Source organism: Bufo gargarizans, chromosome 6 (genome assembly GCF_014858855.1).
Source record: "Bufo gargarizans isolate SCDJY-AF-19 chromosome 6, ASM1485885v1, whole genome shotgun sequence".
Lineage (NCBI taxonomy): Eukaryota > Metazoa > Chordata > Amphibia > Anura > Bufonidae > Bufo > Bufo gargarizans.
In genome coordinates, this window is record NC_058085.1 from 247,897,279 (window position 1) to 247,922,910 (window position 25,632).

Here is a 25,632-nt window from a genome sequence, read left to right on the forward strand (position 1 = left end):
TTTTTTATCAAAGACATGTAGAACAATAAATTTGGCGAAAAATGTATATATGGATGTGGTTTTTTTTGCAAAATTTTACAGCTGAAAGTGAAAAATGTCATTTTTTTGCAAAAAAATCGTTAAATTTCGATTAATAACAAAAAAAGTAAAAATGTCAGCGGCAATGAAATACCACCAAATGAAAGCTCTATTAGTGAGAAGAAAAGGAGGTAAAATTCATTTGGGTGGTAAGTTGCATGACCGAGCAATAAACCGCTAAAGTTGTGGAGTGCCGATTTGTAAAAAAGGGCCTGGTCACTAGGGGGGTATAAACCTGTGGTCCTTAAGTGGTTAATATACATTTTTCAAGTCTTTTTAGGGATTGTCTGACTCCCACAACAGTTTGTTATGGCCCCAAAAGTGCTCAATCTAAAGAAGAAAAGCCACTTACCTATTTACTGGCTCTGTGATCCTGTGCCGAGGGTCCCCTCCACTTTGCATAGTGTTGCATATGACAATTTCGGTCCTCAGGGGACTAGAAGCAGTGGGGACAGGACCATTAGTACTGGAATATAGCGATGGGGAATAGGTAAGTGCCTTTGTTTCTTTAGACAGAGCCAGGCTCGGACTGGCCCAGAGGGGTACAGGTGAATACCCCAGTGGGCCCCTGGTCTCCCACCCCCTACATAAGTGGCACATAACACAGCAGACTTACTGCACTACATACATACAGTATATTTAATGTACAGCACCTCGACCAGTCTATGTTCATATAAAAACTTGATCGATTATTAAAGAAACTCCCCAGTTTATTATTATAGACACGATCAGATAGCTGAGATGACTTCTAGATATAGACAGGGCCGGACTGGCTTACCGGGATACCGGGCTGGGGCCGCTTCAAGATGTGCCTGCACTTTTGGGCCGAAAGCTCTGGTGTAGTGGGGCTGAGCAGGCCAGCCGGCCCCTGTGGGAGCGGCGCTGCCTCCCTCCAACCACCTGGTGTCGCTGTGATTTGCAGGCGCCGCCCGTTCACTCGGCACTTTCAGTCTGGGAAGCCCGTGATCCCGGCCCGGCCTGGTGGTCCTGTGTGTGGAAGAAAAAGGAAAAAAAGGAAGTTTATCCAACCACTCAAGGATCTGGAAAAATCACCAGAGTGTCTGAAAGTAGGCGCCGAAAGTGGTGGTAAAGTGGGTCCGAGTAACGCAAGGAAGGCAGCTCAAGAAGTGTCCAATGAAGGCACACAATGTAAAAATGAAATACACAAGGGGGGAGGTCAATTGAACGGAGTTCAAATGACCAAGGGAGGTGGGGAAACGTACAAAAGCGCCAAACCAAGCTATGGGTGTGTAAAGAATGCAGTATCTTGGTGGTATAGTAACCCAATATAAAGTGGAATAAAATAATAGTACAAGGTATATAAAAGAATGCAAAGTAGATTGAAACCGATAGATAAAGTTCACTTCCCACTAACGGTATCAGCAGGAGATTAAAAACAAGAAATATGAGATAAAATGGATGGGAAACATCCAGTGAGGCACTTACAAACCGGATTCCCAAAAAGTTGGGACACTAAACAAATTGTGAATAAAAACTGAATGCAATGATGTGGAGATGTCAAATGTCAATATTTTTTTTGTAATAGAACGTAGATGACAGATCAAACGTTTAATCCGAGCAAATGTATCATTTTAAAGGAAAAATACGTTGATTAAAATTTTCACGGTGTCAACAAATCCCAAAAAAGTTGGGACAAGTAGCAATAAGAGGCTGGAAAAAGTAAATTTGAGCATAACGAAGAGCTGGAAGACCAATTAACACTAATTAGGTCAATTGGCAACATGATTGGGTATAAAAAGAGCTTCTCAGAGTGGCAGTGTCTCTCAGAAGCCAAGTTGGGTAGAGGATCACCAATTCCCACAATGTTGCGCAGAAAGATAGTGGAGCAATATCAGAAAGGTGTTACCCAGCGAAAAATTGCAAAGACTTTGCATCTATCATCATCAACTGTGCATAACATCATCCGAAGATTCAGAGAATCTGGAACAATCTCTGTGCGTAAGGGTCAAGGCCGTAAAACCATACTGTATGCCCGTGATCTCCGGGCCCTTAAACGACACTGCACCACAAACAGGAATGCTACTGTAAAGGAAATCACAGAATGGGCTCAGGAATACTTCCAGAAAACCATTGCCATCCGCCGTTGCCAGCTGAAACTCTACAGTACAAAGAAGAAGCCATTTCTAAGCAAGATCCACAAGCTCAGGCGTTTTCACTGGGCCAGGGATCATTTAAAATGGAGTGTGGCAAAATGGAAGACTGTTCTGTGGTCAGACGAGTCACGATTCAAAGTTATTTTTGGAAATCTGGGACGCCATGTCATCCGGACCAAAGAGGACAAGGACAACCCAAGTTGTTATCAACGCTCAGTTCAGAAGCCTGCATCTCTGATGGTATGGGGTTGCATGAGTGCGTGTGGCATGGGCAGCTTGCATGTCTGGAAAGGCACCATCAATGCAGAAAAATATATTCAGGTTCTAGAACAACATATGCTCCCATCCAGATGTCATCTCTTTCAGGTAAGACCCTGCATTTTTCAACAAGATAATGCCAGACCACATTCTGCATCAATCACAACATCATGCATCATGGCTGCGTAGGAGAAGGATCCGGGTACTGAAATGGCCAGTCTGCAGTCCAGATCTTTCACCTATAGAGAACATTTGGCGCATCATAAAGAGGAAGGTGCAACAAAGAAGGCCCAAGACGATTGAACTGTTAGAGGCCTGTATTAGACAAGAATGGGAGAGCATTCCTATTTCTAAACTTGAGAAACTGGTCTCCTCGGTCCCCAGACGTCTGTTGAGTGTTGTAAGAAGAAGGGGAGATGCCACACAGTGGTGAAAATGGCCTTGTCCCAACTTTTGGGGGATTTGTTGACACCATGAAATTCTGATTCAACATATTTTTCCCTTAAAATGGTAAATTTTCTCAGTTTAAACTTTTGTTCCGTGATTTATGTTCTATTCTGAATAAAATATTAGAAGTTGGCACCTCCACATCATTGCATTCAGTTTTTATTCACGATTTGTATAGTGTCCTAACTTTTTTGGAATCCGGTTTGTACTTCACTGGGGGGTCGTCAGCAGGATAAGCATAAAACACCTGTGACGGTTCCCCCCTGGCCAGGATTGTGTGTAGAATCTCAGTGAATGATGGCAGCGAGGCAGAGCGCTTCTGATCAAATCACCTTTATTGTATGATATATGGCTCAACGCATTTCGGGGATCAAGGTTTGCCCTTCATCAGGAGCAAGTATGCTACCTGTGTGTGGCCGCCTCTCTCTTCCTGCGAGTGGCCTCCCGCCGCCTCCCTAGCCCGGGAGCAGAGCCCGCGTGTATTCTGATGTAAACAGCCTGAGGAGCCGCGAATACTGGGACTACGAGGTGCACGTCCCAAACTGGGGGTAAGAAGGGGAAGGGGGGGAGGAAGAGGGGGACAGAGGGGGAAGGCCAAGTACTTACGGGAGGACTGTATATCTGTGTATAAATTAAAGGGAGTCTTTCACCTAATCTGAGCGTTTTAGACCGCTCAGATCAGGTTATAGACTCTTTGACACTCATTACAATGGTACCTTTCTTTTCTGTGTCGCTCGTCCAGATCATGAAAAAAACACTTTCTAAACGTATACAAATGAGCTTCTGAAGGTGCCCAGGGGCAACGTTACTGGGCGATGTGCCCAGAAAAACACACCTCTTTCAGCCCTCTGGCCCGCCCTTCTGTCCTATTATTACCGCCTCCTCTGCCTCCAGGCGGCGGATGTCACGGAAAACAAAGGTACCATTGTAATGAGGGTCAAAGAGTCTATAACCTGATATGAGCAGTCTAAAACGCTCAGATTAGGTGAAAGACTGGTATTTATTATAAATCTTTAATAGACCATGCTGGTATAACCTGGGTACCCCCTGTATATAATGATATATGTACAGTTGGTATAACCTGGGTATCTCCTGTACATAATTATATATGTACCGCAGGTATACGTTATACATCTTCTTGTATATAATGATATGGAGCATGCTGGTATAACCTGGGTATCTCTTGTATATAATTATATATGTAGAGCCGGTATAAGTTTTACAGCAAGACACGGAGGCTCATATTGCTTTCTCCGTCTTTACTGACCACCAATAGCAGCAAAGAGAAAAAATTAACATACAGAAAACCATAGCAACCAAGGTCCCTCCCCTATGGCCCATATAATAGGCCGCTCCTCCTATGGCTCTTCCTCTTTCTTTGCTGCTGCCAAGCTAAGTACACCTTTTCTTTTCTGCTGTGTTCACTGATTTGTTAGGTGTCTCTTTTGCGCTGTGTACCCCAGGGTGACTAACCCTGCTTGCTAACAGCGCTCCCCTTGTGTTTGTCTCCCTGCCTCTTGCGGGGGCGGGTGGGTTTTTATCCCCTGCGCTTATTCCCGCGCTTAGGGGGCCTCCATTTTAGCCTCCTTACGGTCCCCCCCCTTTTTTTGTTACCAGTGCTTGCCTTTTGCACTTTCTGCTCGTTTTATGCGGTTGCCTACCTTCCCCCCCCCTTTAACTTTGCGGCCTTGGCCTTACCGGAGCGTCCGCGCTTCCCGGGTGTGTGGGGGCGGGTCCTCCCTCTCTGCGATCGGCGGCGCCATTCCCGGCGCTTCTTGGACGCCCTCAGTAATCGGCCGGCCGCGGGATCTCGCGAGATCTCGGCGGCCATCTTGGTTTAGGCGGCTGCATTTCGCGGGCTATTGGGGCGGGCTTACAGTGCTTCCTGTTTCCTTCCGGACACTCGTCTCCTGCACCCGGCACGGTCGGCGGCTCCTGCTCCCCCTGCTCTTTAACATCAGGCGTTTTTATCAGGTGACCTCGGCCTTGCCCAGTGGGTTTAGTATTAGCCCCAGCATAGCTCTCTTCCGGCCTTATCTTTAGTTATGTCTGCTCCTACTCCCCCTCCTACTACCAGTAGGCCCCCCTCCTCCCCTGAGGGGTATAACTCCGCCGAGGCGGATGCACAGGCGCTGGCCCTGCAGCGCTCTGTGTCCGACGCGATTATGGCAGCCATGGGCTCCATGTCGTCCATTTTGTCGCAGACTATTACCCAGGCTCTGTCCGCCCAACCCGCTAGTGTGCCTTTGCAGGACCCCATTGCCGCACCGCAGCCTACCTCTAATGACCCCCCTGTGTCATAGGGGACTTTGACTGGTGCGCATCTTGCCACCCCAGAGACCGTGCTTAGCTCACGGAAAAGATTTGTCTGACTCTGATAGAGCATCAGACGAGGAGGCAATTGCGGATTTTGACTACGGCACAGAGGAGGATCTCAACCCCCCAGTTCAGGGCCCCTCGACTTCCGCTGCGGCGGCCTCCTCTGCCAAAGACGTGTCGTCGTCTTCCAACGCTACCCGTTCTGAGGTCGTGCTAGACGATTCGGGCGAACCAATGTTCAACCCTGAGTCGTTGCATCACCCTCGTTCGGCGGAATGGCTTCCCTCCCCTCATGTGGGGGCTTATTTGGAGCATTGGGTGCGTCACTCGCTTAGCCGCGAGTCGCGTAACAAGCTTAGGGCCAGGTGTCCCAGGCCATTGGTACCCAATAAGGTTTGTGACACCTCGTTGGTGGACCCCAAGATGTCGCAATTTTTAGCCAAGACTGGCTGGAACCCAAAAAAGGGCCTGGATTCAGTGCTCACTGAGGCGGGAAAGGACGCCCAGGGCCTCCTTTTCGGCGAGTCCTTCATTAAGGACATGAGCCGTTTCGTGGGCACTTTTACTGCGCTGGACAAGGCCCAAGCTTCTATGCGCAGGGTATTCCAGGGCCGGGTCTCTCATCGGGCCGGCAGTGGTAGGGGCCGCCTGTCCGGCCGTGCAAATTTCCAGGCCCGTGGAGCGAACAGAGGTTCTGGTGGACACCGTCCTCCTTTCCAAGACCAGCGCAACACGTCTCCATCCTTCGCTACAAGAGGGAATCGGTGGCGTTCTCGCTCCTTCCGGGGTAACCCGAGCCATCGCAGACCCTTGGGTAAGTGTTCCCCAGATTGGGGATTCTATGGTACCTTGTGTAGGGGGCAGACTCCGTCTTTTTTCCCACGCTTGGAGTCTCATCACCTCGGACTTATGGGTGCTGGCCACGGTCAGGGGATTCCACATAGAGCTCACGGGGTCCCCCTACCTTGTTCCCTCCCCGCCGCTGGTTCCCCTGTCACGCCCAGATTGCGCGCTGGTAGACGCGGAACTGCGCTCCCTCAGGCAAAAGTTGGCGATAGAGCGAGCGCCCCCTGCTGGGGGGGGGGGGGTGTGATCAGCAATATCTTTCTCGTTTAGAAGAAAGGTGGACAGATGAGACCGGTTATCAACCTTCGCGCGTTGAATGCGGTGGTTCGCGGGACTGGATGGTAAAGCTGGACATGAAGGATGCCTACCTGACGGTCCCAGTGGCCACTTGCTCCAGGGACCTACTTCGGTTCAGGTGGGAAGGAGAGGTCTGGAGGTTCACCTGTCTGCCATTCGGGCTGTCTTCAGCTCCCTGGTGTTTCACCAAGTTGCTGCGTCCGGTCGTGTCATGGTTGAGGACTCGGGGTGTACGTCTCATCATCTACCTGGACGACATCCTCCTGATGCACGAGTCCAGAGCGGGATTACTGGAACATCTATGCTGGACGGCGGACTTGCTGTCGGGTCTCGGTTTCCTCCTCAACTGGGAGAAGTCCTGCCTCATTCCGGCTCAGAGGATGGAGTTCTTAGGATTCATGGTGGATTCGCTCTCGGAGTCCCACAGTCTGCCGACGGCGAAGTTGCGGGAGATCCGCAAGGAATTGAGGCATGCGCTCCTCGTTCCCCATCTCTCGTTACGCCACCTGGCTCGCATCATCGGTCTATTGGCCTCGTTGATTCAAGCGGTGTTTCCAGCCCCACTGCATTACCGTGCGCTCCAGCGACTGAAGATCGCCCATCTTCGGACCGGTGCCTCCTTTGCGGACGCGGTGATTCTGGACTCGGAAGCCCGGGAGGAGTTGAGTTGGTGGATCGCCAACCTAGAGGCGTGGAACGGCAGAGCGATCTTCCGATCCCTGCCGGAATTGACCATCGAGTCGGATGCGAGCCTCCAGGGCTGGGGTGTCCATTGCAATGGGGTCTCCACGGGGGGTCCCTGGTCTGCGGAGGAATCCCTCCTACACATCAATGCGTTGGAGCTCCTGGTGGGGTCTTTTGCGGTAAAGAGTTTCTCCAACAGGATCGCCAACGCGTGTATCAGGCTGCGGATGGACAATATATCGGCAGTCTGGTATGTCAATCGTTTGGGGGGGTACTCGCTCGGCTACCTTGGCTCGTTTGCCTGTCCAGGGGCATCATGGTGCAGGCGGAGTATTTTCCGGGGTTGAGCAACGTTCAGGCGGATTGGAACTCTCGCTACCTATCGGATGGCAGCGATTGGCAGTTGGATCCTCAGGTTTTCTCAGCGATTTCGGAATTATGGGGCCCGATGTCTGTCGATCTCTTCGCCTCTCGGCTCAACAGGCAACTCACCCGGTTCTTCAGCTGGCGTCCGGACCCGGAGGCGGTAGCGGTGGATGCATTCCTCCAGGATTGGTCGGTGTCCCGCCTGTACGCGTTTCCTCCATTCTCGATGATCCCGAGGACACTCCTGCAGGTTCTCCGCCATCGGGCGGACCTGGTTCTGGTGGCCCGTTCTGGGGGTCTCAGGTCTGGTTCCCCTCGTTGTTGAAGATTCTAGTGGAGGTCCCTGTTCTTCTCCCGTACCGATCGGATCTCCTGCGCAACCCACAGGGTCTGCACCATCCCCTTCTCCTCGACGGATCCCTGCGGCTGCTGGCGTGCCGGATCTCCGGACACCTGGATCTTTCGAGGGAATTTCGGCAGCGACTCGACAGCTATTGGACAGCGCATGGGCTCCCGGCACCAGAAAATCTTACCGGGCATCCTGGAGAACTTGGGCTAACTGGTGCATGGAACGGGACTTGGATCCCGTTTCGGCACCTGTAACTCACCTGCTACAGTTTCTCACCTCTCTCTTCGAGGCGGGGAAGGCGTATCGGACCATTAACCTTTTCAGGTCCGCTATTTCTTCTACCCACGAGGGCTATGAGGGTGTCGCGGCCGGTCAGCATCCTTCGGTGTCTCGCCTTCTTCGGGGGGCTCATTTGTCTCGTCCTCCTCGGCCTCGTTTTTCCACTACATGGGACGTTTCCCTGGTTCTGGCCTTCTTGGCCCGGAAATTTTGACCTCTCAATTAGGCAATTGCCCGCTAAATTGTTGGCATTGTTTTGCCTTATTTCATGTAAGAGGGTCTCTGATGTGAGGGTCCTTGATTACGACGCGCGTTCTTTTACCCCGGACGGGGTTACCTTTAACATCTCGCATCGCACCAAGACTAGCATCCGTTTCGTGTCTTACCCCAGTTTTCCTTCCTCTCCGATCTTATGTCCCGCGGCGTGCCTTAAGGAATACGAGTCCAGGACTCTGACACGTTGGTCTCCGGCCAGGTCGCAGTTGTTCATTTCTATTCGGCATCCTTTCGGGCCGGTTTCTAGCCCTACGTTAGCACGTTGGCTTAAATGGATTATGTCATTGGTGGGTGTTGACACTTCTGTCTTCACGGCCCATTCTGCGCGTGGGGCCTCCGGCTAATTTGTTTGCTTCTATTATTGACGGGCTTTGAACTTGCAATATGAGCCTCCGTGTCTTGCTGTAAAACTAAATGATTTTCCTATTTCATGACGTAAAGTCATAGTTTTATTAAAGACACGGAGGCGAGTATTGCCCCCCCCCCCCCCCGGTTTCCCTCCCTTGGGTCTTCTGGTGGGTTGTTTTATTTCAGGGCTCGCTTATGTTTATTTTTCTCACAGTGTTTGTTGTCCTGTTATTTATTCAGTGCCATTGTTTTTATTGTCCTGTTGGTTATTTCATTGCCATTACTTTAATTTGTTTTCATGCACTTTATTGCCTTTGGTCATTCGACCCCTATCGGGTCTATTTGAGCAGATGGCTTTCGGACGCTCTTGTCCTGACATGCTGGTTTCACCTAGGCCTATGGTCTGTTCTCTCTTTCAGGATGAAGCTCCTTCCAGGATAGGATGCCGTGTTCCAGTTTGATGTTTCTACGGTAGTTGGCCGGGTTGGCGACTGCTGGTTTCCGCTTCGTCGGAGTTGGACTTCTTCGCTCCGGTCACAGTTCAGAGTTTTCGTTGGAATGTTCGGGATGTTGGCACCAGGTTCCCAAAGAAAGAGGAAGAGCCATAGGAGGAGCGGCCTATTATAGGGGCCATAGGGGAGGGACCTTGGTTGCTATGGTTTCCTGTATGTTAATTTTTTTCTCTTTGCTGCTATTGGTGGTCAGTAAAGAAGGAGAAAGCAATACTCGCCTCCGTGTCTTTAATAAAACTATGACTTTACGTCATGAAATAGGAAAATCATTTAGTTATACACTGTATACAAGAAGATGTATGACTTATACCAGCTGTACATATATAATTATATACAGGAGATACCCAGGTTATACCAGCATGGTCCATATCACTATATACAAGAAAATGTATAACTTATACCAGCTGTACATATATAATTATATACAGGAGATCCCCAGGTTATACCAGCATGCTCCATATCACCGTATACACGAAGATGTATAACTTATACCAGCTGTATATATATAATTATATACAGGAGATCACCAGGTTATATCAGCATGCTCCATATCACCGTATACACAAAGATGTATAACTTATACCAGCTGTATATATATATATATAATTATATACAGGAGATCCCCAGGTTATATCAGCATGCTCCATATCACCGTATACATGAAGATGTATAACTTATACCAGCTGTATATATATAATTATATACAGAAGATCCCCAGGTTATACCAGCATGCTCCATATCACCGTATACACGAAGATGTATAACTTATACCAGCTGTATATATATATATATATATATATATATAATTATATACAGGGGATACCCAGGTTATACCAGCATGGTCCATTGAAGATTTATAACTTATACATCTACTTGTATATAGTGATATGGACCATGTTGTTATAACCTGGGTATCTCCTGTATTTAATAATATATGTACAGCTGATATAAGTTGATTATTCTTAGTTCTAACCCAATTGGATGGGATAATAGTCTACTGTAGTGTTTCTCTACCAGGATGCCTCTAGCTGTTGCAAAACTATACCTCCTAGCATGCCCTGGCAGCCAAACGCTGTCTGGGCATGCTGAGAGTTGTAGTTTTGCAACAGCTGGAGGCATCCTGGTTGGAAAAAGCTGGTCTACTGTGATATGAACAATGGGGGTTCTACAAAAGAGCTCGTGGGGCAAAGTTCATATTCGTGTTTACACACGTGTTTTAAAATGAATGCTTTCTCCTATTATAAACAAGTAAATAATGACGCAATGCTGTGGGGCAGGGGTGTAACTAAAGGCTCATGGGCCCTGGTCCAAGGGTTCAGCTTCCCTGTTTTGTGGCTAGGGAAGCACATAGCCTTCAGGCTGCCTGCGGAAAAAAATTGAAACAGTGGGCCCCCCCAACCCCCCATGCCAAATTCTTGACCTAACCCTTCCCTCCAGCCAGAGCTATAACTTGACCAGCATGCAATTTCTATAATACTGGTATCTTCTTATGTGGCACAAGGGTCCTTGGGCCCCCTGAGGCTCCTGGGCCCGGTAGCGACTGCTACCTCTGCACCCCCTATAGCTACGCCCCTGCTGTGGGGCTGGTATGCAACTTTTTACAGCGCTGGTTTTTATCCCCAGTCCAGCCCTGAATATAGAGGAAAGTTACCAGTGTCCTCTTTTCCCCAGGACCTACCTTTTCAAAGTTGCATATCTGTGCAAAATAAATGTTACTGGTGGGCTCTAGGCACCCCAGTCCAACACTGGACATGGCCACAAATAAACTTGCTGTAGGGGTGGACAACCCCTATAAATAGGATGTGTCAGCTCTTCTCGTGTCTGTTTTAGTAAATACTTTTATTGATCATAAAATTACAATTCTGGGACATTTTTCCTAGAAATGTACATTATGTCAGTCTGTTACTCCGCATACAATTATATGACTATATTGACAAGTGGGTGTTGCCATTTAAGAGTTGGTCCCCCACAGTTTAGTAATTACTGCCAGTGTCAGACAAGTGGAATGGCAGTGCCCGGTTGTCACATTGTTCATAAATGTTTTGGAGTAATAACCGAGGAACAGCTCCACATAGTTATAACACAAAATGCCATAGATTTGGAGTAGAATGCCATTTTCTGTAAGTGACCAATTTGTTACACCAAGTACCTTCTTCTCAGGCATAGTATACTTTGTAGTACTGTAGTTTGTGACACTATACTATTATGTAAGTCGCAGTAATATCTATGTTAAGTGTCACAGAATCACCATTATCACTTACGGCAGTGTATATCGTCTGACAAAATTAGTATTTTGTGTGTCATTACATTTACACTTTAGCCCTGATTTGTCATGCCTTCACTCCAGAATTCTGACTTCAAAAAGTCGCAAAATTGGGCTTTTGCGACTTTTTGCACTTTTAGACCACTCACTACACTTTTGAAATGTGAGTGGCCAGCTATGTCAATGAGTTTTACTACAGATAAAAAGTCGCAATCTCACTACAGGAGGTGTAGGAAAACTGGAGTAGCTTTTCTAGACAAATAGATTAGACAAATTTATCAAACAACATGTGACATTCGATAAATGTGGCATAACTTACATCAACGCAGAGTCAATCAAAACTGACTTTAAATATTCTCCTCATGATAAATTCCCCCCATTTGTCATCTGGCTACGATGTTCGGTACAAGTCATTTTGTTAAGTTTTTGTTGTGGTTTCAACCATTTTTATAATTTATTTCCCGTCTCTAGAATGCTAGTCCTGACCTGTTCTTCAAAGCTTGCCTCTCTCAGAAGGCTACTGACACATAGCTTTCCAGAGTCCTTGAAGGTAAGGAGTGAAATGCAGACATCAGGTTTTACCTGTGGTACAAGTATAGCAGTTACACTTTAATGGTCTTCTCATATACTAGTTGGATATACTATAAATGGACTCCGGAGGGGGTTCAAAACTATGAGCATAACTTTTCAAAAAATTATTTAAATAGCTTCCCTGCCTTTTGCAAAAATGTTTTTAAGGATGGATTTACACATAGGTTTTGTGGCAGTTTTTGATTGTATTGTACACTAATTTTGTGAAAGATTACAATGATGGGTTGTCCAGTTTAGAAACACTATGGGGGTCATTTATCAAACTGGTGTAAAGTAGAACTGCCTTCGTTGCCTATAGCAACCAATCAGATTCCACCTTCTATTTTTCAAGCTCCTTTGGAAAATAAAAGATGGAATCTGATTGGTTGCTATGGGCAACTAAGCCAGTTCTACTTTACACCAGAATTCTCTATGTACTATTAGAGAATTCTGATTTATTAGACGGGCATCCTCATTTTCTGGCCAGACTGGAGAGAGCCAACTAAGAGTATCTTTTGTCCCAGAGGACCTGTCACTGTCCTACATTATACAGACAACCTATTGATTTGACTGGGCACTGTGCTTCATATTCCCTGTGGTGGGGCTGCAGTGAAATTGAACATTTACTACCAGGATTCCCCACATATAACATCTGATTACTGGAGGTCCCAGCAGGGGGCGCTTGGTTTTTGGCTTATTGACAAGGCATCCTTTGCGCTCTCTAATTTGCATTAGAATGTATTCCCTTTGTGTGTAGGTGGAGTGTATCATTCGCATTATTCTGAAGCATTTCTTTTGCAGGTGTGCGGGGCTTTGCATCATGTGATTGAGAAAAATCCTTTTAGGCTTCAGGTTTTGGTGGACCAGTGGCCAGACTTTACTTCTGTCATATGTCGACCTCCATTGGAAGTGAGTTGAAAAGAGATACTCAGGGCCAGGATGATGGAGGAAGCCCCTGGGAAATTTCCTCTTTTGGTCTCCATATAATCTTCCTCTGATGATTTAATTACTTTGCGGTTTTATTCTTCATCTTGGGTTAATGCAGTTGTTAGAGAAAAACGTTGCACCTTATGTTTGCCTGAGCCCAGAGTTTCTGTCTCCATGTGCAGCCTTCTATTGACCCATCCCCATATAGCATACCATATAGTGACCGAATAATGCTGTCATACAATGTACAGATAACAATACCATACAGTGCCAAATAACAGCTCTCTAGTTACTTTGCCATACAAGCTGCTGTTCCTTACAGTAGGTTAATGTATTGCATTTATGTACTCATATTGCAGACAGAAGCAGCATGAAATGTACAATCTACTCCAGCATTGCTACTCCCATCCTTCAAAACCACAAATAAGATGTCCGAGTATAACCAGTCATGCAGTATTGGCACACAACAAGTGCACGTCAGTGGGCACTGGGAATTGCTCAAGCCATAGAAAACATCAGAGTAGCGGCCAAATTAATCTTGTGTTTCATGTTAATAAATGACTCTAGTAATCCAGTGCCCTTTACTAGGACAAACTTCACTACTTTTCATGTCATTACAAAATCTAATGCTGCCACCTCATGTTAATAATTTGTAATAATAATAATCTGGTTCCTTAACAATAATCATGTTCTTTATAGTTCAAAAGTTTTCTTCCATAGGAAATGACAGATCCTTCAGATCCTTACACCAACACATATTTTCTCTTCAGTAAAGACCCACAGCGGTTGCGACAGTTCCTCCAAGATCCTCAAACTGTGAACTGGAAGCAAGAGTTACAGATACAGATACAAGGTGAACATGTCACAAAGAAAAAGTCATTGTGACTATGGACTTGGTAAGATGACTGTGACGAATACCGTACCCCGAGTGACGTCTGACGTCAACTACGTCGAGCTAACGAGATACGGTATGGTCCCTGGTTACCAAGGCGTGACATTACGCCCTCGTGGAGGAGCAGGTAAGGTCAGTCTTGGTACAGTTTTCACAGACTCCTCCTGTCTACACGGGCACAGAGAGGCAACAAGCTGAGAGAGCCTTCACTGCCCGAGTAAAAGAGCGCATTCTCAGCCCAGGAAGACTGCCACCATTTTCTTGTTTGCTAAAGCCCGGTCTGCTAACAGGATTATATAGGATAAGAAACCAACCCGCAGTAGCGTATAACTAGGCCGAAACACGGACTTGGGGATTCGTGATTGAGATACAAGACAGCACACGATTAAATTTTATATATATAGATATATATATATATATATATATATTTATTTATTTTTTCATATGTTTATTTCATTATTATTGCCAGCATAATGATATGTAACAATAACATAAGGGCAACAAGCCCAAAAATCAAGGAAGCGTACAAATTACAACGCATACATGGAAAAATGAGTCTGTTGGACAGCATACATAGGTAAAGGCTTTCTGGAAGGCCATATGACAGGAGAGGCAGCATATCAACAACTAGGTAAGGCTCAGGGACCTTAAAGCACTAAGTACGTACAATGGAAAGTGCAAGCTCAATGTTGACTGACCAGGAGGCATAAGTAACGGCAAAATTTGTTGGCTCCTAAATATGGAAATAAACAAAAAGGAGGTAAACCGCATACAGAAGGCATTACTACAAGGTGCTCTCAACCAGATCTCGACCGACACCAGTCCATCCAGGGGCCCCATGTCACCAGAAATTTATCATGTGAGAGAGACTCCCAGCTTGACAATTCTTCAAACCTACAGATCTCGTTTGCTTTAAGTATCCAGTCAGCAGTAGAAGGGGCTCTGTCGGACAACCAGTGCAAGGGAACCAGTAATTTGTCCGCAGCCAGTAAATGGGCTAATAAAGAGCGCTTGTGGAGGGAACATTAAGGAGAACCAGAGAAGGAGAGAGCCTGGGACCTGGAGGAATGATCTGTTGGAGAAGCCCACCAAGCTCGGACCAGAAAGGAGAAATGCCTTCGCACGACCACCAAATGTGAGATAGTGTGCCGACTGCCTTGTGACATCTCCAACAAATCGGGGGAATACTCATATCAATTCTATGCATCATATCTGGAGAACGGTACCATTTTGTAAACAATTTGAAGGAATTCTCCTGGATTCGGATGCACCTAGAGAATCCATGAGAATTCCTCAGGGCCAATGATACCTCCTCATCTGAGAGGGAAATCCCAAGTTCTTTCTCCCACTGCCCAATAAGGGCGAGGGGGTCTAGATTAAATGCCCTCCAGTAGTAACTTATTGTAAAGCAAAGAGACTAATTTCTTCATCGGACTGGGGGAGACTACAAGTATATCATACCACGAGGGGACGAAGTGTTTATTGGCAGATCCCAAATAAAGCTTACATATGAAAGAGAAGTGAGCGTAATGCAAGGGGTTCCATCTCTTGAACTGTGTCGAGGTCTGAAGGTCGGATAAGGTGGGAATCTGTCTCCCAGAGAGTATATCACCCAAAGGAGTGTTTCCGAAGGAATCCCATATACCCAAATTATATATTTAATTGCTTTAAGGGCTCACTAGACAATACACTATACACACAAGGATATATACAGTGGTCTGAGGTTACAAATACAGGTGGTATGGTACAAACAGGTTTAAACAGAGCGAAAGTCAGTTTACCAGATGGATGAGTCCTTTTGGATTGGGATGAGTCCTTTGCTGTCGTCACATGGAGGGCAGTGATGTCAGCAGGTTGCAGGTCCCTCTAAACACATGGCACAATGTGACCCTCCTTCAGAGAAAAGACACGCCCTCTTGTTGGCACAAGCTTTTAACCTGTAGCCGGCCCCTTCCCCCCCGGCCTCAGGGAGGGGTCCACTCCCCCTCTTCTGGGCTGGCAGCAAATTACCCACAAAACCGTTTAGGGTTCATAGCTCCAGACCAGAAGGTCACAGGAAGATGGTTCTGTGACCAATGGATCTGCCTGGGTTCCGGCTACCAGTAGAGTCCAAGCATGGTACCCTTATTTGGTTTCTGAGGGGAGATATGTATATCTCCCCTCCCTGGCATCCCACCACCAAGCTATGACCACAGGCTTGTTTATTGTGGCCACAAGGACACAAATATGCATCTGGTTTGTGCTGTGATGGCCGGGCGATTCATAATTCCTTATAAACCGCCGGCTCCAATATGTCTGATACATTTTGATTGAACTGGGGAATGGCTTAGACCCCTGCAGAGAGGTTTTTCCTGTGGGTTCCTGGCTGGCTGAATGGAGGTGAGAAATTGTAAACAAAGGTGGCCTGCAAGAAGTTGTCTGCCAGTTGGCTGGGCTTTGAAGCAGGGCGTCCCCTGTGGAGCTCACTACTTCTGCTACCTTTCAGCAGATGGTTGGTGGGAACATGGCTGACAGTAAATATTAATCCATATTCCTCACAGTGACCTATAGCCAAGGTGAACCCATGACAACCCTCTAGTCAGAGGTGTTCCTTCTGTAGAGGCAGATCACACAACTGCTATGGTGCATTTGGTTAGAGGGTGCCCATGCTGATCTGCTACCACCTCTCAGTGCAGGATAATAATGTTTGCCTGCAGCCTTTAGATTGAGCTCAATGCTTTTAGATGTTTATAACTTTCATTAAAGGGGTATTCCACTTATATCAAGTTATCACCTATCCACGGAATGGCACAGATCCCATATATACAAGATTTCTTATGTCTCCTAAAATCTGGAATTCAACACCCCAGCACATCAGACTCTCCTCCAAAATCTAAACAACCTTAAAAGAGCCTATAACCTACAATAACCTGCTGCCACCACACAGTCAGATGAGCAGCTTCCTCCTCGACCTACTGTCTCCTTTTTCCTTCCCTTGTAACTTGTGAGCCCTGGCGGGCAGGGTCCTCTCTGTACCGGTCAGTTAAAGGGGTTTTCCAAGACTTTTATACTGATGACCTATCATAATTATTGTACTCGTTTTGGGCCTTTGAATTAATGGCTATTAAAGATAAATAAAATATCATTGCTTAATCATCATTATAATATATATATTTTTTCTGTTTATGGCTTTATCATTATGTTTTTTGCAGGGTGTCAGCCAACATTGACTGGCGTCCTTCAAGAAGTCAGCTCCAAGCATGGCAGCCAAATGCATACCATAAGTAATCTGTTATATATGAGAGATGGAATGGAGAGTAAAGACCTGGAGAACATGAGCAATATAAGGTATGCCTTATTCCCTAACAATGCATGTATTATGGGTAGCAGTGAGTAACTGATTGTGGCACCAGTATCCATTGTGATATTAGTTGAGATATGTACTCCTGCTATGTACATCTGCTTTCACCTCATGCTGAAAGATTTTTCAGCATTTTTATTGACATTGCAAGTATTTTGTGCTAAAAATAAATTTCTAATTGGGTTTAATAAAAATATGTACTTTGCCTTCTGCAGCCGGCTTGTATATTCATTACACAGCCAGCTGCAGAAAGCCATTCTATGCTAAATCCATCTGGCATCTCTTTTCTGCTGAATGACCTTCTAAGTTAATTTATGACCAGATGAAAGGTAAACTTTGATTTGGTCACATATCAGCACAGAGGACTGTTCAGGTATCCATTATTACTGTAGTCACAGCTATCTGCTTCCTATGCAACTCAAGAAACAGGGAAACTGGAGAACCTAATATTACTATGGACCCCTTCTTCCTCTGTGCTATTGATTTTCTTTTACCTTCATCAACCACACAGTGTAATAGTGTATTTTATTGCTAAAATACTCCTGATGACACACCGAGAAATAGATGTGTAGAAACGCGTCAGGTGGGAGAGAGGGTTGTACTTATGTTACTATCTCTATAACCCAGCCTGATATGTGTGAAAAATACTTGGACAAGCCACATATTTCTTGAATAAAGTTTTCAGTTTTAATGCTTTTTTCAGGCAGTTAAACACATTTTTCAACTAAACGTAAACCCCAGTATCTATTTTGTCCAGTTAACCTCATACTCAGACCCTAACCTCCAAACCTAAATAATACTGAAATACAGTACTAATGTATTGTCAGGTAATATAAACATATTAACTATACATGTATATTATATGCACACACATATATTATATGCATATATTACACATACAGTATGTACATATTACATGCATAGACATACATTATATGCATATATTACGCATACAGTATGTACATATTACATGCATACACAATACCTGCACATATTACATATACATTATATGTACTGTGCGGATTCGCTCTGGTAGGCAGGGTAAGTGGACACAGAACAGAGACAAAAGAAACAGTTTGTAAAACAAAACTTCAGTGTTTTTTCACACAGGAGGAAAAAACAAAGCAGCATTTTTCAGTCTTAGTGTTCGTTCACACAAAGGAAAGTCCAAAGCACAAAACAGTTGCCTTGTTAGCAGTTTTTTTCAGAGGTCCACAACAGGCTTTAGGCGTCCTGTTTTCCCGCATGCGGCTCTCAGCCCTCTAGCACGGCACCATGCCTCAGATCCCAAAACAGAGACTCAGATTCTGAGCCCAGCTGCCTATTTAAAGGACAGCCAGGTGCTGCCAAAACCTGGACTGGCACTTAAACTCCAGTCCTGTATTTGATCTCACCTGGTTGCAAATCAGCCCAGCTGTCCATGTTGGGAGGAAAATACCTGTCTTGCCAAACAAAACCCCTTGCTATATCACAGTACATACAGTGCTGTATTACGCAACCATTTTTATATTACATATGTACACATAATGTACACATATTGCACACACTATATCTTCATATAACCCGTGGAAGATGAAGTAGACCATATGCCCTGGCTTTTCTTTAAATTTGGGCTCTCCTCCTCACCGCTGCCCTGCCATACTGTGTAATAATAATCTGATGCCAAAGCACTGCTCCAACACTGTCCACCCAAACCACTGCTCCAAAATTATCCATACAACCCACTTTTCCAAACTTGTCCATCCAAGAGATATGTATGTTCTAAAATTGCCCCTCTCTTCCATTGGCTTGCCTCTTCTTCTTTTAGTCACATACTTACATTACCAGCCATCATGCTGCCTGACATCGCCAGGTAAAAGGCTCTCCCACCAATGCCAACTTCAGTGTCCCTTGTCCTTTTGATAGTGCCAACCAAATTGCCCCTAAATATGGTAGATACTAAACTGTCTTGTCTCGTCCTAATTTGGCCAGTAGCCACACAGTGTACCTACAGTGCCAGCTACCACACATTGGTGACACCAAAAGCTCTTTGTTGTACCAGTTCATTTTATCCTCCTGCTTCTTTAAGATGCCATTCTGCATGGGGGTGAGCTAGATTGGTGGAATTGAGGATTCAGGGCCAATTTTGAAGATAAGCCTAGAACTTATAGGCCAAGTATAGGCTAACCAGCCCTTGATTTGTTTTCTGCATCACTTCTGTGGCCAACACAGAGTATTCAGGCTGCAGTTTGTCATCAGGGAGCCATTACTGCTTTATATGCACATATTTCACACATTATACACACATATATGTATTATTTGCACAGATACCACACATATATTATATTCACTGATGCATTATATGCACATATACACCTTGACACTCTTTGTGCAAAAAGCGGGATTTCTGTGTCATTATCATCATTAGAACAGCAGGAAAGATGGGTCTAGAATTCCTAATGAAACTGCTTGCATCTTTTACGGACCGTGGGAGTGGATAGATCCCAGGATTGACGGTTTGCTGTACTGCGGTAACACACTCTCAGCCCTGCACTGGTTAATCAGACACCCTCTTTGTTCTAACAACTAAGTTGTGTGTAGGTACAGTTACAGCAGCTGCTCTACTGTTCTGCAAAAGGAAGAACCAGGGAGAGGGGTAAAGGAGGGAGTTGAAGTCCATGACTTTGCTAGGAAAACCCATCAAACAACCACCGTTCCCGAAGTCAGAATAAACTTACTACGCATTTCTTATGTGCCTGACTCTTCTGCATTGCTCCTCTGAAACAATGTTGTAGCAGTGGAGTAGTAGTCAACTACGCATCTAAGCATTCAAGGCATCCCAGAAAAAAACATATACCGCCTATGCCACACTTATGCATATACATAGACAATCATCGGAGGTAAGTGTTTGACAATCCTCCCAACATATACCGTACAGTATATCTGAAGGAAGGCTCAAATGAAATCTGAACAGAAATAAAAAGCTTCCCACACCGGAAAAAGTATCCTTCCCAACTCCTCACCACCCTTCCTCCACCACCAGCACGAAAAAATAAATAATCTAGTGGGAAGTATGGCAGGTGGGAGCTAAAGAAATAATGTGAATTGACTGTAGTTCTGTATTAATTTGACCTCCAGTTGGCCCTGTTCATGATATAGCAAAAACTCTATATGGGAAGGATGGTCACTAGCGATGGCCGAACATTGGTCGGGACGGTTTGCGATCGCGATCAAATGTTCGAACTGCAAGTTCGCGGCAGGCCCCATTCACTTTAATGGCAGGCGAACCTGAAAAACCTTCAGCTCATATTTGCAGCCACCAAATACTTAGTAGAAGTGCACAAATAGTCTCACAACATGGACACTGACATACTAGAGGGGGATCAATGACAAAAATTCCAACAACAAAAAATGTATCTTAATTAGGGGATATTTTTATGTGTCTGAAAGGGAAATTTTCTAAAATGTGCCCTGTTGGAGCCTAGAAATATTTTATTTTAAGCCACGGGAGTACGGGCCTTAAAAATTAGGCATTCACCCGACGTGAAAGAAATTCTGATTATGTGGCTCGAGGTACATTATGCGGTCAATTGATATCAATTTTACTGCAGGCCAGTACAAATACAGGTCAAATACATGTTTAAAAGAACTAAAAATGTAAAATTGGATTAAAAACATGGTTAGCGAAATCCCCCCTCTTGAAAAAAAAAAACTAATGATAATAGTTGAAATTCGATAACACGTGGTCGTCACTGGTGTTGAATTCCTCCAACAATTATTCATTCACTGTACAGAAAAGAACAAGTATGTATGTGGCTGGAGGTCTATTAGACTGTCAATGGATATCAATTTTACTGAAGGCCAGTACAAATACAGGTCAAATACATATGTTTAAAAGAACAAAAAAATAAATGGATTAAAAACAGGGCTAAAGAAATCTCCCCTCTTGAAAAACCCCTAATCATAATAGTTGAAACACGTGGTCGTCACAGGTGTTGAATTCCTCCGAAGCCCAAAACATTAGGCATTCACCGGACAGAAAAAGGGCCTTTATGCCGCTGTATTTACCTAAGATAGGGACCATTATTTGTTCTGGGCGGTGGCAGATATTTGTGGGCTTTCATGAGGAAATTCAATTAAACGTGGTAGACTTGTCACATGTGTTGAATTTCTCCCAGATCCATGCCTTAATTATTTGTAGAAATGTGAGGTAGTCCACACTTTCGTGAGCTAGGTGAATGCACATATCGGTCTCGATTCCCCCTGCTGCGCTGTACATCCTTTCGGAAAGGACATTGGACGAGGGGCAAGCCAATAGTTACATGGCAAATTGTGCCAGCTCTGGCCACAGGTCAAGCCTGCACACCCAGTAGTCCAGGGGTTCCTCGCTTCTCAGAGCGTCCACATCGGCCGTTAACTCTATGTAGTCCAACACCTGTCGGTCTAGGCGTTCCCTGAAGCTGCATAGAGAGAGCAGCTGTCGATGGGTTGGCTGCAAAAATGATCTCATATCCGAAGTGACCAACACATCTTCAAGCCGCCCTCTTCTTGCATGCGCTGTTGGATTGGTTCCCACAACTGTTTCTCTGTGGGTGGAAATTCCTTTGCTAGCGCCCGCAAAAGCAGAATGCAGCATTTCTCAAAGCAAGGCCTGGAAGTGCTGCATTCTAACAGCGGTCGGTGATGCTGGTAACATGTCCACCATTTCGTTTTTGTACCGGGGGTCTAAGTACGTTGCCACCCAGTAATGGTCCTTGCCCTTTATGCTTTTTATACGGGGGTTCCTCTTCAAACACTGGAGCATGAAGACCCCCATTTGCACTAAACTGGAAGCGGTGGAGTGGCCTGGCTCCTGCTCATCGTCCAGGATAATGTCATGCTCGGTTTACTCCCCCCAGCCACGGACAACACCAGGGATCCCAGAAAAGTTTAAAGCATGCTCTTCTTGCTCCTCCTCCTCCTCTGCCCTGGCACCATCCTTCTGACTCCTCTTCAGACTGCTGTTGACTTGTCTCAGATGGAGTAGCCCCCCCTGGGAATTCATCCAGCATTGCGACTTCCTCATCTTCCTGCTCCCACTCCTCGACGGCTTGATCAATGACACAATGCAATGACACAAAGAAGGCGTACGGTACAACGTCACTGATGGCGCCTTGGCTGCGACTGACCAGTTTGGTGATCTCATCAAATGGCCTCAGAAGTCTGCATGCGTCGTGCATGAGCAGCCACTGGTGCGGTAAAAAAAAACAAGCTCCACAGAACCTGTCCTGCCGCAGAGTTCATACAGAAAGTCGTTAAATGCACGTTTCTGCTGGAGCAGCCTATCAAGCATATACAAGGTGGAGTTCCAGCGCATCGGGCAGTCAAAAATCAGACGTCTGATGGACAGGTGGTGTCGCCACTGAACGTCAGAAAGGCGAGCCATGGCCATGTAAGATCTTCTAAAATGGACAAAGATTTTCCTGGCCTTCCACAAGACGTCCTGGACCCTGGGGTATTTGGCAACGAATAGCTGCACGACTAAGTTCAGGACGTGTGCCATGCACGGCACGTGTGTCATTTTGTGCGCTCAGCAGATTGGCACCATTGTCGCACACCACTTTACCAACTGTCAAATTGAGCGGGGTTAGCCACTGATCGGCCTGTGACCGCAAAGCTGAAAGGAGTGCAGGACCAGTGTAGCTCTTGGCTTCCAGGCACAGCAGCCGCAGCACAGCATGGCAACGTCTCACCTGGCACAACGTCGAATAGGTTCTGGGGAACTTGGGGGGTGTAGCAGAAGAGGCGGTAGCAGTGGAAAAGGAGGAGTGAGATGAGGAGGAGACGGAGGATGGAGTAGGAGGAGCAGAACAAGAGGCAGGCCTGCATGCAATCCGTGGCGGTAACACCAAATCCACACGGGTGCCATGGGTTGCATGCTTGACGGCCGTCAGAAGGTTCACCTAGTGGGCAGTAAAAGTTATGTACCTTCCATGCCCGTGTTTGCTAGACCACGTATCTGTGGTCAGATGTATCTTTGCACCGACACTGTGTGCCAGAAATACATTCACTTGCCGCTGAACGTGGCCAAATAGCTCCGGGATGCCTTTCTGGGAGAAATATTTCCTTCCGTGGACCTTCCATTGCGGAGTGCCAATGGCCACAAGTTTTCTAAAGGCCTCCGAGTCAACCAGTTTATATGGCAGTAGTTGGCGGGCTAGCAGTTCCGACAAGCCAACGGTCAGCCGTTGGGCAAGAGGGTTATCCGGCATCATCATCTTTTTTCACTCGAACATTTGGGCCACGGAAGACTGCCTTTTGCCAGATGAAAGCGATGACGGCACGGTGGAGGGTAGAGTGGAGGACAAATTTGAGGTGAGAGGAGAAGGAGAAGAGGCAGGACATGGAGCTCCGGGAGTGTGGCTTTATGTGTTCTGATGGTGTTGCTCCTACTGGGCTTGGTGATGGGAGACCAGGTGCCTTCTTAAGGCGGTCGTCCCTAGGTGAATGTTGGGCTTACCGCGACTTATGTGTTGACAGCACAGGCTGCAGATGGCAACACTATTGTCAGCAGCAGACACGTAAAAAAAAAGCCTACACTGTGGAACCATGTGCCAGCATCCTGGGAGTGCCAGATGTGACCGTGCATGGTGGATGGCTCGTTCCAGAAATATTAGCAGTCTGCTTTTTGCCTCCTGTGCACTGTAAGTTCTGCCTGCTTCTCCTCCCTAACTGTTGCTCCGTCTCTCCCTCTGAACTCCCCTCCTCTTCCTCTCTTGTGGGCATCCACGTGATGTCCATCAACACGTCATAATCATCACCTTCACCACCACTGACATTAGAGATCTCGGAGTAGGCAGCAACAGCGGGGACCACCCTCCTTGGGCTGATCTGGGTACTGTTGTCAGACTGCTGGGTGGCGACCGTTGATACCTCTTCTTCCTGATCCGATGCCAAGAATGGCTGCGCATCGGAAAGGGATTGGAATGGATGGGAAAATAATTCCTCTGACTCGAGCGGAGGGGATGTGGTGGTGTCTTTAGGGGTGCACACAGCAGAGAGTGAAGAGGGTGCACATAGAGAGGATGAGGCGGGTGCATCAGAAGAAGGCTGAGTGAGCCACTCAACCAATTCTGGTGCGTCCTTTGACGTAATCACACACACCTTCTGCAACTTCCCACTTAGGCTCTGGCCTGGTGCACCTGCCCGACCTCTACCACCCCTGCGGAATGGCCTGCCTCTTCCACTGCCTTTTTATTTTCAAAATGACCCTGTGAAAAAGTCCCTATAAAAGAGCAGTATTTGTGGAAGAAGGTATATAACACCCCTGCCATCACTTTTTTGGGGTGGCAACTGTTATATCACACCAGTAGAAATTATTTGTTCCAATAGCATTTGTCACTCTGTGTAGCTGCAGTAACAAAGCAAAACCGCAAACAAATGCTGCACTACCCAAATGCACTATATGGAAAGTATAATTTTGGTATATAACACCTCTGCTTCAATCAGTTTTTATGGGGGGCAACTGGTATATCGCACCAGTTGAAATTATTTGTTCCAATAGCGTTTGTTACTCTGTGTAGCTGTGGTAACGCAGCAAAACCGCAAATATATGCTTCACTACCCAAATGCACTATATAGAAAGTATATTATTGGTATATCACACCCCTGCTTCAATCAGTTTTTTGGGGGGGCAACTGGTATATCACACCAGTTGAAATTATTTGTTTCAATAGCGTTTGGCACTCTGTGTAGCTGCAGTATCACAGCAGAAATGCACACAACTGCTTTACAACACAAATGCACTATAATATACTTTCTATGTTAGAAAGTATAAGTATATCACACCCCCTCAGTAAGTCACACCTATCGATAGAACACCTATACCACTCCTTAAAAGGACTTTTGTGGCCCTATTAGCTAGCGTTTGGTGTCCCTAACAGTCTGTCCCTGCTCCACACAGCAACCTCTCCCTACACTGGTAAAAGACTGAATGTAAAATTGCGGCCAGATCAGGTTTATTTATAAGGTATGGGGTATGTCCATGTGCTAAAATGTCTCAATTGGCTGTCCTGTGCCACCTGATGGATGTGTCATGTGTCAAAGTTCTGTAAAAGAATATGGCGTCGGTGGACATCGCCATATGTTCGCAAGTTTGGCGAACTGCGAATGAGCTAAGTTCGCTGCGAAACGACCGCCGGGCGAACCGCAAGGCCATCTCTAATGATAACACAGTGGCATGTTGCTACTTTTGACAAAGGTACAGAAGGGATGGGTGGTAAAGGTGTCAGGAAAGTTTCAGAGCATTGAGGGACTCCAGTCTCACCGTGTATTAGTGTAATGAGTTGTGGCTTCTGGCATAAGGGTGATCAGCTCCTCCATTCCCTTAATTTGTGCAATCTTCTCAAATCATCCTCCACTGAATTCATTATAGTAGTTTTAGCATCCTGGAGAAGGTGGATAAGGGAGTGTAGTAAGTTGCCCTCGCCTTGAAGGGTCCAAGAGGATG

At 46.1% G+C, this 25,632-nt stretch overlaps 1 protein-coding gene across 1 annotated transcript in view; it reads left to right on the forward strand.

Annotated features, from left to right (window-relative positions):
* Positions 1 to 545: 545 nt before the first annotated feature.
* LOC122942117 (glycine N-acyltransferase-like) overlaps positions 546 to 25,632 on the forward strand; it is a 55,613-nt gene continuing 30,526 nt past the window's right edge. Inside the window, exons 1-5 of the mRNA XM_044299613.1 lie at positions 546 to 568; positions 11,908 to 11,986; positions 12,808 to 12,915; positions 13,654 to 13,786; positions 17,017 to 17,152. Of these exons, the coding sequence (XP_044155548.1) occupies positions 558 to 568; positions 11,908 to 11,986; positions 12,808 to 12,915; positions 13,654 to 13,786; positions 17,017 to 17,152 (467 nt within the window). The 5' untranslated portion in view covers positions 546 to 557. The remainder of the gene's footprint in view (positions 569 to 11,907; positions 11,987 to 12,807; positions 12,916 to 13,653; positions 13,787 to 17,016; positions 17,153 to 25,632) is intronic.